The 12,068-nt window shown below is 39.8% G+C and overlaps 1 protein-coding gene across 1 annotated transcript in view; it reads left to right on the top strand.

Moving 5' to 3' along the window:
• The first annotated feature begins 260 nt into the window (after positions 1 to 260).
• The window catches only part of hecw2a (HECT, C2 and WW domain containing E3 ubiquitin protein ligase 2a), a 36,482-nt gene continuing 24,674 nt past the window's right edge, over positions 261 to 12,068 (top strand). The window contains exons 1-8 of the mRNA XM_053497207.1: positions 261 to 537; positions 6,471 to 7,053; positions 9,058 to 9,165; positions 9,252 to 9,346; positions 9,736 to 9,805; positions 10,312 to 10,481; positions 11,580 to 11,722; positions 11,832 to 11,932. Of these exons, the coding sequence (XP_053353182.1) occupies positions 6,741 to 7,053; positions 9,058 to 9,165; positions 9,252 to 9,346; positions 9,736 to 9,805; positions 10,312 to 10,481; positions 11,580 to 11,722; positions 11,832 to 11,932 (1,000 nt within the window). The 5' untranslated portion in view covers positions 261 to 537; positions 6,471 to 6,740. The remainder of the gene's footprint in view (positions 538 to 6,470; positions 7,054 to 9,057; positions 9,166 to 9,251; positions 9,347 to 9,735; positions 9,806 to 10,311; positions 10,482 to 11,579; positions 11,723 to 11,831; positions 11,933 to 12,068) is intronic.

A 12,068-nucleotide genomic window follows, 5' to 3' on the forward strand; every position in this document is an offset into this window, starting at 1 on the left:
TTATTATTGCAGTCTTTATACCTCACTATATATTGTATTTATTCTGTACTTTGTTTCTGCGCATATTTTTCTCATAGCATGATGAACACCCTACACACACACACACACACTTTTGCCCCTGCAGGAGCGGTCTGTTCCCATCAGCTCCTCAAACTGCTGAACCGTGCTCTCTCTGTGTGTGTGTGTGTGTGTGTGTGTGTGTGCACGCTGTGAGCTGCCACTGCAGGGGAAGACGCTGGGACAGGAGGCAGTGCAGGAATCAGCAGGGTGTCTCTGGATCTCTGTCCTGCATTAATATTCCGCTCAGGGGGACAAGCGCTGGCGGAGAGACGGAGTAACACACACACACACACACACACACTGGCCGAGTCGGTTCGGTTCGACTCGGCTCGGTTCGGTGAATCCGCCTGTGAGTCGTGACAGGAGGACAGGGGAGTGACCGGTGTTGCCGCCGGACCCTGAGGACAGCGCTGCGCTCGGGTCTCTCGTTAATGCGCACTTTCTCCGCCGTCGTCACCTCAGCGAGATGCGCACGAGGTAAGCCGCGTTCTCCTCGCGCCTCATTTCTAACACGCGCACGTAACCAATCAGCGGTTCCTCCTGTGACTAAGCAGATCTCTGCAGACTCATCAGGCTTTTGCAGCACTGCGTTACTGCGTGCTTTTCTGCACTGGACAGATGTGTTGATGGACAGGACAGAACAGGACAGGACAGATGTGTTGACAGGGCTTAGGTGTTGCTCAGTGATGCAGCAGTAAACAGCACAGCTTCATGGGAATTCCCAGCTGCGCGTGTGGAGCAGCACGCGAGATAATGCGCAGCAGAAAACAACGCGCTGGTCACGCTCGCGCCGCTGTGTCACGTCTGTAAAGGCGCGTTATAAGCTGCGTTATTAAAAGGAGGATCCTGTTCACATTGCTTATGACGTCATGTATCCCCTAAGAAAACACCTCGCTTTAGTGCACTTTCATGGTCTTTCATTTTTTTTAAATTGATTATATTTTGATATAATTATTATTATTATTAATACATTCAACCTATGTACAGTAGTCCAACTAGGGACGGTGGAAGCCAATGAAGATACCATTGTGTTTGCGACATGGTGGGACCTCCGGTCAACATTTACATGCTACTGGCAAATTTGGGAGCACCAGTTAAACTGGAGTGTGGAAGGAAACCGGAGGAAACCCACCAGACACAGGGAGAAAACAGACCCCAAGGTGGGAATTGAACCCGGACTCTGGAGGTGCGAGGCAAGAGTGCTAAATCCACTAAGCCACTAAATTATTATTGTTATCCTGCAAAATGGTAGCTCAAATGTAACCCAGTTTGTAAATCCAATGCTGGATCACTACAATTGCACACTGCTGTATTAGGTGTTGAAACAAACACAAACCAAAAAAAATTCATCAAGCTGAGAAAATTTTAAAGCAAACTACAGGTTGGTGGATGGATGGATTTGCATCGACCAAATGATGGGTTTCCTGTTGAGTCTGGTTCCTGTCAGGGTTTTAAAGGGAGTTTTTTTCCTTGCCGGCGTTGCCCTTGGCTCGCTCATCTGGGACAAACGGATCATTTAGATTAATGCATAATTACTCACACCTTTCATACTCATTTTCATAATTTTCTTTTAAATCTGTAAAGCTGCTTTGAGACAATGACGATTGTTTAAAGTGCTCTGCAAATAACATCGAATTTAATTGAATGAAATTGAGTTGAATTTATTTAAATTGAATGGATTTTAATTAATTTGATGGATAGATTTATTGGTGGGATGTAGTGGGAAGTAAGTAAGGAGGATTTCCAAGGGCCCCTTGAGTGATAGGTCCCCTCACAGTCAACCCCCCCCAGACTTTTAAATCTTTCTCTTTGATAAATAAATATTCATTGTAATAGTTGCACGTTTGCTTATGTTTTTAGATGCTTGCCACAAATCTTTTTAAAATAGATTGCTGAACAGGCTGTGTTAATTAATTGTCTTAATTTCATACATTAAAAATCACCTGCTTTTACATAAATAAATAAAAAAAATCCCTAAAATTAATAGAATTTCTTGCACAATTGCTTAGTGATTAGAAATGTCACCTTGCACCACGAGGGTCCGGGTTCTATTCCATTCTATTCATGTCTGTGTGCATGGAGTTTGCATGTTCTCCCTGAGCTTGTCAAAAGAAATGCAGGTTAGGCTACTTGGATTTCCCAAATTACAGTCACAGTAGTGTGTGAATGAGCATGTGGGTGTGAGTGTATGGATTGGCACGAATCCAGAATGTACCCTGCCTCGTGCCCTAAGTTTCTTGGGATGGGTTTCAGGCCCCCTGCAACACTAAAAAATAAAGGATAAAGCGGTATGATGAGTGAGTGACTGAATACAATATTTTGTACATTACGTTCAACAAGGTTGGAAAATTTCATTTTATTCATCTTTAAATTATATTCATCTTTCGGTAAGTGCATCATCCTGGTCAGGGTCACAGCAGAACTGGAACCAGTCCCAGGACGCCTGGTCACGAGGTGGAAATAAATCAATGAAAATGACAAAATGTTAAGCACTAAGCAAAGAACAGGACAATAAATTTCTCCCAGTACAGGGCCACGGTGACTGAAGGTATTATTTGGTCTGGGATAGGTTTCAGCATTATCCAGTAAAGCGTAACTGAACCAGACGCTAGGTTTTCCTGCAAAAGAAAACAAAGCATTGGGTTTAAGTGGAAACTTATCTGCAGCTTCATATCAACCACTCTAAAGAATCGAACAGTGGCGGCTGGTACAATTTTTTAAAAACTTTTAATAATCGCCTTTAAATAGCCATAAGAAGTGCTGGAAAATCACAGAGTGTAAGCTCGGGCCGCGATCACGTCTGCTGCTTAATTAGAAGATCAGGTGGATCTGGTCCAAGCTCTTTAACTTTTTATTCTTTCTTCCTCTGATCGCCTTGCAAAGAGGTATTTTAGCAAAGAAATTACAGATTTTTCTTTCATATTTAGCTGGCTTCCATGTCCATCACTATTCAATACATTAACTAACAAACTGCAGACTTACTGTAATAAGACCTAATAAGACTTGTTGTGAATGGTCCAATCACATGAGCCCAAATATTTAAAAACAATATTGATTCGCTAAGAACAAAAGTGGGAGGGTTCGGGGGTGCACAGTGCTGCGCCCCAAGGATGATTTGAAAAAAATTAGAGAAAAATTTACGTGCCTACATTATTAAAATAAATAATTATTAAACATGTTAAAGTAGCATTCTTCTCTGCCTAACTTTAAGAGGGCGGCGCCTCAGCGTCCCTTATTGACCGGCCGCCACTGAATATGAAATGATCCAGGATATTTAAAGAGATTATTAATAAGTATTGAGTATGACAATAAAAACTGTATTACTTATAAACAGTATTGTATCGTGTGTATAAAACACAAACACAGTGTAAAGTCATTTGCACCTAAAAAAACACTTTAAAAAAATCCAAATCAGGTTGGATTAAAAAAAAAAAATTTAAATACACAGGACACACACACATACATTTGCACCTGCTATAGGTCTCATTTTTATATTTGTGCCTCTTTACAGTACAAAAATTACATGAAGATGTCTTATAGTTGTAATTAGGAATATAATTTTTATTTTCAATATCTTTTTATTATAGCAGGGGACTGAACAATTTCATTGGCATACAGCGAATAAAAATTTTCTGTATTCTAAATATAATGTACTGTTATAGTTTTCTAAAAGTAGTTCCAAAGTAGATCAAACTGCTAACTTTATTTTTATTCTGCAAGAAATTTGCTTTGCAATGCGCAGCATTTTCAGCATTTAAATGAACTGATCCTAACCGAATGCGGGTTAAGGTGCGTGTACGTCTGGAAGCTGTTTAAAAGATGTTTGCGTCAGTGGAAAGCCAAGTGAATACGTTTTTGAATTTTATGAATTTGTTTTAGTCAGCGAAAGCTGTTTGGAAAGAGTCAACCCATAATATCGGCCTTGCCTTCGGCCTGCGTTCAAAAGCATATTTGTTTATAATATTGGTAATATTTTTGTGGGGCTGGAACGGATTATCTGCATTTCTTATGGGAAAAGTTGCATCACAATGGAAATTTTCTCACTAAGAATTCGCCTCCAGAACAGATTAAATTCCTATACCGAGGGTTCACTGTAATTGTAATAGAAAGATTTTTGCGAATATTACACATTTTTTTAAAGACTCCTGCATGGGAGAGCCTCACACCACAGAGGTCACATCATGAGGAAGATTTTAAGCTCTGTTTTATTCTTAGGATTGTGTGTGTGTGTGTGTGTGTGTGTGTGTGTGTGTGTGTGTGTGTGTGTGTGTGTGTGTGGACGTCCCAGTTTATGGAGATAGTTTTTATTACTTTAACCATTTCTGTTTCGTTTAAAACACCCTGTGCCAAACCATGTGTGTCATATTTTACACTAAGCTTTTAGCTGCTTTCCTTTTTTGTTGGCAAACATGCTGATGGAATGAATTACAACAAAAGAGGGGTTTAATCTGACCACCACACACAATGTTGTACTTCTGATGACACTGAGTGAAGTTCAGCTGCTGCATTTTGTCAGGAAATGCTTTTACCTTGTGATGCTTTCAAACGGCTTATGAAAATGCTGTAGAACCGGGATAGAAGAGAGAAAGAGAGAGAGAGAGAGAAAGAGTCATGTTAAAAAGTTAGTTCTATGTGTTTTTGTGTAAATTATAATAAAGGTCTTTTGATCATAACAGGTCCTGATAGGCAAATACTTCAGACGGACAAGAACAGCTTTTTTCTCTGTGCCATTACTTATTTCACAAAAATGAATTCAATAATTTGTAGATCCACCTCTAGCAGCAATAACTTGAAGTTGCTTCAGTTCATTGAGGTTTTTGGGAAATCACTTATGCACAGCTCTCTTAAGGTCCCGCCACAGCAGTTTGACTCGGCCATTCCAAAACCTTGATTCTTTTCTATTTCAGCCATTCGGCTGTAGATTTACTGCTGTGCTTCAGATCATTGTCCTGCTTGCATGACCCTGTTGCATGACCTGTTGTACACGCCCTCACCCCGGACTGCTGCGGATATGTTTGCTCTGTTTTATCTCATAGTGGAGCTCCACATGACGGCTTGTTATTATCGCCACGGAACATATGAACCACTGTGGATCAAGTTAAGATAAACGACCTTTGCAGAGTGATTTGAGTGACACAGTTGTAAAGTTGAGATTTCACTGTACCACTTTTCCTTTTCCTACTCTGTTAAAAAAAAATCTATAAATAATGCACTATCTTAGAAAACTCATAAATTGAGAAAGAGCAAACTGGTGGAGATAAAACCTAAATATTTGGTACTCGGATCTGTATCACTGATTGTTTGCACGGACTGACTGACGTTGCTTTTCTAACCATTTAAGCTGACAATAGAGCGACATTTACAACATGCCCACGACTGCACATAAATAAAAGCCAACCTACAGGAACATTTTCCTACAAGCATGGTGTTCAGCTAATTAGCTAAAACGCTGCTGTTTTCACTTTGACTTTCACTTTTCACTGTGTTCACTGCAGCGCAGTTAAAGTTTATACATTATTGGCTTGAGTTCACTCTGCTACCCTACATTAATGATTATTATATTTAATAAAGATAAGTAATTAAAGCAGTACAGTATGTGAGTTTGAGGGTGATGTCAGTGTTCAATCTTGCTTATGCATATCGACACACACCTTTTGGAACGGAGGGCGAGAGACCCTGGTGCCATTTTGTGTGCAGCTCCCCAAGGTGCCCATTGTTTCAGGCAGCAGATGCTGCAGTAAAGTCCACTGGTGTAACACAGGGACCTTCTGACTGGCACAGCAAGACCACACTCATGCTGGAAGATCACATCAGGAAGAAACATTCTTGTGCTCAAGTTTCAGCCATGGATGTGTCCAGTATGTGGAACCTTACTACAGTACCATGTTGTTTCGTAAAACATCAACCCAGGTCCATGATGTTAACAATGCTTTGGCTCCACTATGAAAAAAGCGACCAGTTTTTGTAGAAAAGATGTTTGTTTGTTGTCGTCTTTAACGTGCATGAGATCATGTACAGCAGGTAGCAGTGTTCCCTCAGCTCCAGGGTCCAGAGTTGGTTCCAGATCTCGAGTTACTGCACGTTTGTTCTGTGTTTTCTTCGGGTTCTCCTGTTTCTCATGTACTTATGAACTGCTTAGTGATACTATTTATGAATGTCTTCAGTAAGTCTGACACATGGTTAAATAAAAGCAAAATACACACAGTAGATTAAGTATGGGCGTGTGGAGCGATTTTGCCCAGAAATGATGTAAGCATATTGTATTTGAGTAGCTTGACTTTATAGGGCAATGCTCCTGTCCTTTCTAATGACGGCTGCCTGTTCAAATCGATGCTCTTGTTGTTTGGTAAAGCATGCCACAAATACTAATCTCTCTCTCTCTCTCTCTCTCTCTCTCTCTCTCTCTCAAGGTTGTGGATGCTTCTTCTGAGCCGTGTACCTGGTTAACAAACGTCCACCCTGTCAACATATTCCAAGCTCTTTCTGAGAATCTGTCCAAACACAATTACAGTCTCAGAGCAGTCCCTTCATGGACAAACAACCTCCCAACAATCCTTTTTGAAAATCTTAAAAACTAGCATCCATCTCCTGGCCCCGGCCACCTACCACCAGCAACCATTCGGCCGTCTCTCGCCACAGCGGTCCTGCCATCCAGGCCCCGCTCCCAGCAGGCGCCCAATATGGCGCCCCAGGGGCGGGAGCACCTGGTGGCACGGGAGCAGCAACAGGGTGCGCGAAGACGAAGCCCACATCTCCGCCACACGCTGAGCCCTGAAAACCTGCGGAGTCTAGCCGAGCGTGGCGGCACTGACGCGGCAGCAGCAGGACTGACTAGAGCTAACAGTGACACGGACCTGGTCAGCTCACAGAGTCGCTCTTCTCTCACAGCCTCTACGCTGGAGTTCACCCTCGGGCGTGGACAGAACCTAGTCATCTCCTGGGACATCAAGGAGGAGGTCGATGCTACCGACTGGATCGGCCTCTATCACATCGGTGAGAGTTAATGAAGTTATGACTTACTCTTCAGGTTCATAACATTGCAGAACCTTTAAGAAGCGTGTTATAAACAAATGTAAATTTAATAAGTTGATTGATGAAATAGTACTGTTCCGTGCAGAACTGGTTAAGACTGAAATCCTTCTGAAACTTGGTTTGGGTTTAAACTTGATAAGAATGGATTAAATGTGACCCATAACCTTGGTCACAATGCTTACCCTATATGGTATTGCCCTTTGACATCAGAGATTCAGTTTTAGATCAGGGTATAGATCAGGTCTGCAATCCTGGAGCCTCAGTGCTGAAACTCAAGCCTTTCAATCACACTCATGGGAAGCCTGAATGTCCCTGAGCTGGCAAAGCTACCATTCTCCTGATGCCATTTAACCAGCGTTTCCTCACAGGAGAAGGAGAAATGAAGGACTTGATTCAAAATAATAAAAGCTCTACTTTTGACAAACTTTGAATGCGGAACACTCAATCCCTCCCCATTTCTCAATTTAAGTAATACTACAATCGCACTCGCTAACATAATGGGGGAAAAAAGAAGAGTGGGCAAAAACAGGACGAGCGGGCAGAGAGAGCGAGCAAAAACAACCATCTGGGCACCTTGCCGTAGGTTATTGACCCGTAGGCCTCACAACTTCATTACCCTCACAAGGGGCTCGTCCCTAGGGTGCTCTACATTTCCGCAACTAAGCAGACATTCAATGATGGCATCAATATGATCTGCCTCTTACATTGACAATAAATTCAGACTTATGTAAGCATGTGTGGGTGTCGGCACAGCATAAGGGGCAGATTTAGCATTATGAGCCAGGTGTCCATGCAGCCACTGCATTTTTAATAACTTGTGCAGGCTGTATGGTTAAGTTTATCTTTACCACTCTGTTCTTTTATCATACTTTTAGAGATTCTTATTTGTGCTATTTTGCCCTTATAGTACAGTCTAGTAGTCAGTTTAGCAATTACTATGTTATTATGTTAGTATTATAATTATAATATTATTATATTATATCCGTTGATTGACATCTACCGCAACTTTAGTTAGTAAAAGCTGTACGATCTGCAAAGTCTAAAACATTCACATGGCCACATCATGTACTGTAGCTGTTCCTTTCTAATTAATTGTGGGTGCGTTTAATAAAGTCGTGTTAAAAAAATGACACGTTTTCCTGTTAATTTAAGTGATTTTTTTAAGTGACATCATTACATGTGCTAGATCTAGGTAACTAGTATTCTATTAGCACTACATGATAGCCATTAGAACAAATTATCACTATCACTAAATAATGTTACTGTTAATGGAAAAAGTTGTTAATGATACAAATCAAATAAAAAGTACTAGAGGCTGGGATTCACTTATATCTTGTTGACAAGTTCTGATATTTTTGCTCTTTGAGAAACAGGACATTGCATTTCAACATATTCTTTGGCTATATTCTTGATACCAACATATTGCTTTGGTATCAATTTATTTTCTTTAGACTGGAACCTACTGTATTATATAAAAAACAATCAATAATTTGTAATGCAAATACTTATCATGTGATTAAAAAACTGTCTTAGTGATTGCTTTTAACCTGAGCACTTTAGATAAAACTCAGTTGCTGAAAACACCTCAAGGCTGTATACTAGGATCAATTTCATTTACATTACTAAAACATTTTCTGTTTATTAATTAACACGGGTTTGTTTGTTCTATTCAGTCAGTTAAACCGACTTTTTGCGATTCGAAAGTGTATTTGTCAAAATTCAGACAACTGTTCTGGATGTTTGCGCCGAGCCAGCCCGTCCAGTCCGATCCCACAGAAATGTCAAGGCAGCTAAACTTGCTATAAAAAGTCAACGCTAGCCATGATAGAACATTTCCTGATTATCATACTGTATAAGTATCAACAAGTTTTTAAATTATTGTAATTAGTCTTGAATTCATGAATTAATAAAAGACAACATGTCCACCAGCATGTGGACCCTTATAATTAATAATTTTCCTGTTAGATGAGACCTGTCCATCAAACGTTTGGGACTGCAAGAATCGTGGTGTGAACGGCACACAGTGTGGTCAGATTGTCTGGAGGCTGGAGCCTGGCCCGTACTTCCTGGAGGGTCAGTATGGCTGCATTTTACTTTTAAAGGCATTTTTTTTTTGTTAAGTCGTTTAAGAAATATATTACTTATGTTTTGACTTTTAGCTGAGACCAGAATCTGCTTCAAATACTATCATGGTTTGACTGGAGCCTTGAGAGCCACGACGCCATGCATCACTGTCAAGAATCCTCGATATTCGGTCTGTCCTTTTTAGCGTTAATGATTATAGAATCTGTGTTTAAAAGGAATTACTGTAATAGTTATACATTCATTTATATTTATGCATTCCTGGTAAATGTTTGAGCTCAAGACAAGCATTACACTTCATCCTGTGTATCTGCCATTTACAATTTCAGGCTTATTTTCACATTTATATCTTCATATAAATAGACATATGAGAAGCAAAGTATTTTTTAGCTTCAACAACCAGATGTACAACTTTCTGTGATACACAATGAAATAATTAATAAAATGTGTGTGTTACAGTATGTAGTCAGAGCATGCATGTGTGTGTAAACGGAAAAGAAGGAGTGAGAGATGAAGGCAGCATTAGAAAGTTTCACATATTGATTTCGGTGTGTTGTCTAGGCTGACAGCCAAAGCGAAGGACAGCTGAGTGCAGACACGAGCCGAAAACTGCTCAGCTTCACTCTGTCAGGTCAGCCGGGTCCGGGACAGTGTGTGTGTGTCTGTGTTATAAAAAAAAAAAAAACAATACACAAATTCTGCATTATATTTATAAAAATTTTGTTTCAAAAATGTTATAACATAGAACTGTTATATTATACCACATCACTTTGCACATTACTTTGTGATATACTGTATCCCATCCTACATTAATATTATGTTGGTATTGAAATATTGTTTATTATGGTTTATTACTTAGAATTGTTTTATCTCTTTTATATTGAGTCAGTCTCAGGTATTGATTATAACACTGTGTCTAAATCTGCAGGTTACAAAGATTTCTGTAAAAGCATTCAAAAAAATATCTTTTAGTGCTAAAATATATCTACAAAAACATCGAAATATATAAAAAGTGAAATGTGTATTAATTTAGACGATGCAAGAGAAACAGTTCAGTATAGGTGAGGGATTTTGGACCTTATTGATGTATGTTACTCAACATCGTTTTTGACTGTGCTGTGATCTGAATCGTTGTAGATATCCGAGCTCTGGGTTTAAAGAAAGGCATGTTTTTTAATCCTGACCCCTACCTAAAGATGAGCATTCACCCAGGTAAAAGGAATGGGTTCCCTACCTTCTCCCACCATGGCCAAGAAAGACGATCCGGGATTACGACCAATACTACAAACCCTGTGTGGCATGGAGAGGTCGGGCACACATACAGTACACACACATACACATTTTCTTTTTTTTTTCTTCCTTTTTTTTTTTTTTACAGATAATGAGTAATTATTGTAATGTTGTAGCAATGCATGAAATATGAGGTTTTAAACAATTAAAACTGCCTCCACAGTAAAATCGGCAGCGCCTGCGTGATGCTGTCATGTTAATATCGTCCACAATGTCTACGAAATGTTTCTAGCACCTTGTTTAATATAAGGCATGAAAAATTAAGGTGGTTCTGGAGGCAAAACAGGTCCATCCCATTACTAGCAATATGTACCTAATGTAACCAATTATAATTTAGGAGTAAGGTTTTATAATCTTTTTTAAGACATCATCGCTGTCATTGTCTATACCACTTGATCTTGTATTCAGGGTTACAGGGGACCTGGAGCTTAATCCAGGGCACGAGGCGGGGCATACACTGACCGGGGTGCCAATCCATCGCAGGGCACACACACACACTACAGGCAATTTGGGAACGGCAGTTCGCCTAACCTGTATGTTTTTAGATTGTGCAAGGAAACTCACTAAGCATGGGAAGAACATCCGAACTTTATGCACGCAGACCTGAGGCGGGAATCAAACCCAGGCCCTGGAGTTGCGAGGCGACAGTGCTAACCACTAACCACTATAATTTAGTTTAGAAATAAAAAGACAAAATTGTACTTCAAATTAAAATTTTATTTGTCACATACACAGTACGATATGAGTGAAATGCTTATACGACTGCCTGTGACCTTAAAAAAAGATTATCAATAAGAAATAAATTATGGAATAAAATAAGAAAAAAATATAGAAAAACTTTAGCTATAGAAAATATAGTTAGAGAAGATAAGAACAAAATATAAAATATAAAAAACTTAGCTGTACAAATATAGAAAATATAGACAACTTTGTTTGTGGAAATTGAAATAGAATTTGAATAGAAATGTCTGGGCAGTGTGCAAATATGCATGATGTGTCGAACGATAACCTTTATTACCATAACCTAGACGTACTCTTACTCATCTCACCAAAAACAGACAATTTTTGTTTTCCTGTTATGTCTCACTCTTTGTTTGATCCTGTGTTTCCTTTAGAGACACACTTTTGTGTCTCTGATAACTGATGTCCTGGTGATCGAGGTTAAGGACAAGTTTGCTAAAAGTCGTCCGATCATTAAGCGCTTTCTGGGTCAGCTAAACATTCCTGTTCAGAGGCTGCTGGAAAGACATGCATCAGGGTCAGTGCAGCTCTTCCCCTGCTAATTTATTTTTTACGACATGATGCAGCATTTTTAAGCAGGAAAGTCTCATAAAAATAGTTTTAATCTGTAAATGGATTTCTCACAGGAACCAGTCTCTGAGCTTCTCTCTCTGCCGTCGCTTGCCTACTGATAATGTGAGCGGTCAGCTGCAGTTTAAAGTGGATATCACCTCGACTAACCAGGATGGTAAGATTACAAATGCTTACACATATGCACACACATACACACATACTGTATTCGATTACAATTAAGTGGATACTGAATCAGATTCTGATGCATAGGTTCATATTTCCAGTGTCGCTTTTCCATTCAGACCACGTGT

The sequence above is a fragment of the Clarias gariepinus genome, chromosome 5, assembly GCF_024256425.1.
Source record: "Clarias gariepinus isolate MV-2021 ecotype Netherlands chromosome 5, CGAR_prim_01v2, whole genome shotgun sequence".
NCBI classification, from domain to species: Eukaryota; Metazoa; Chordata; class Actinopteri; order Siluriformes; family Clariidae; genus Clarias; species Clarias gariepinus.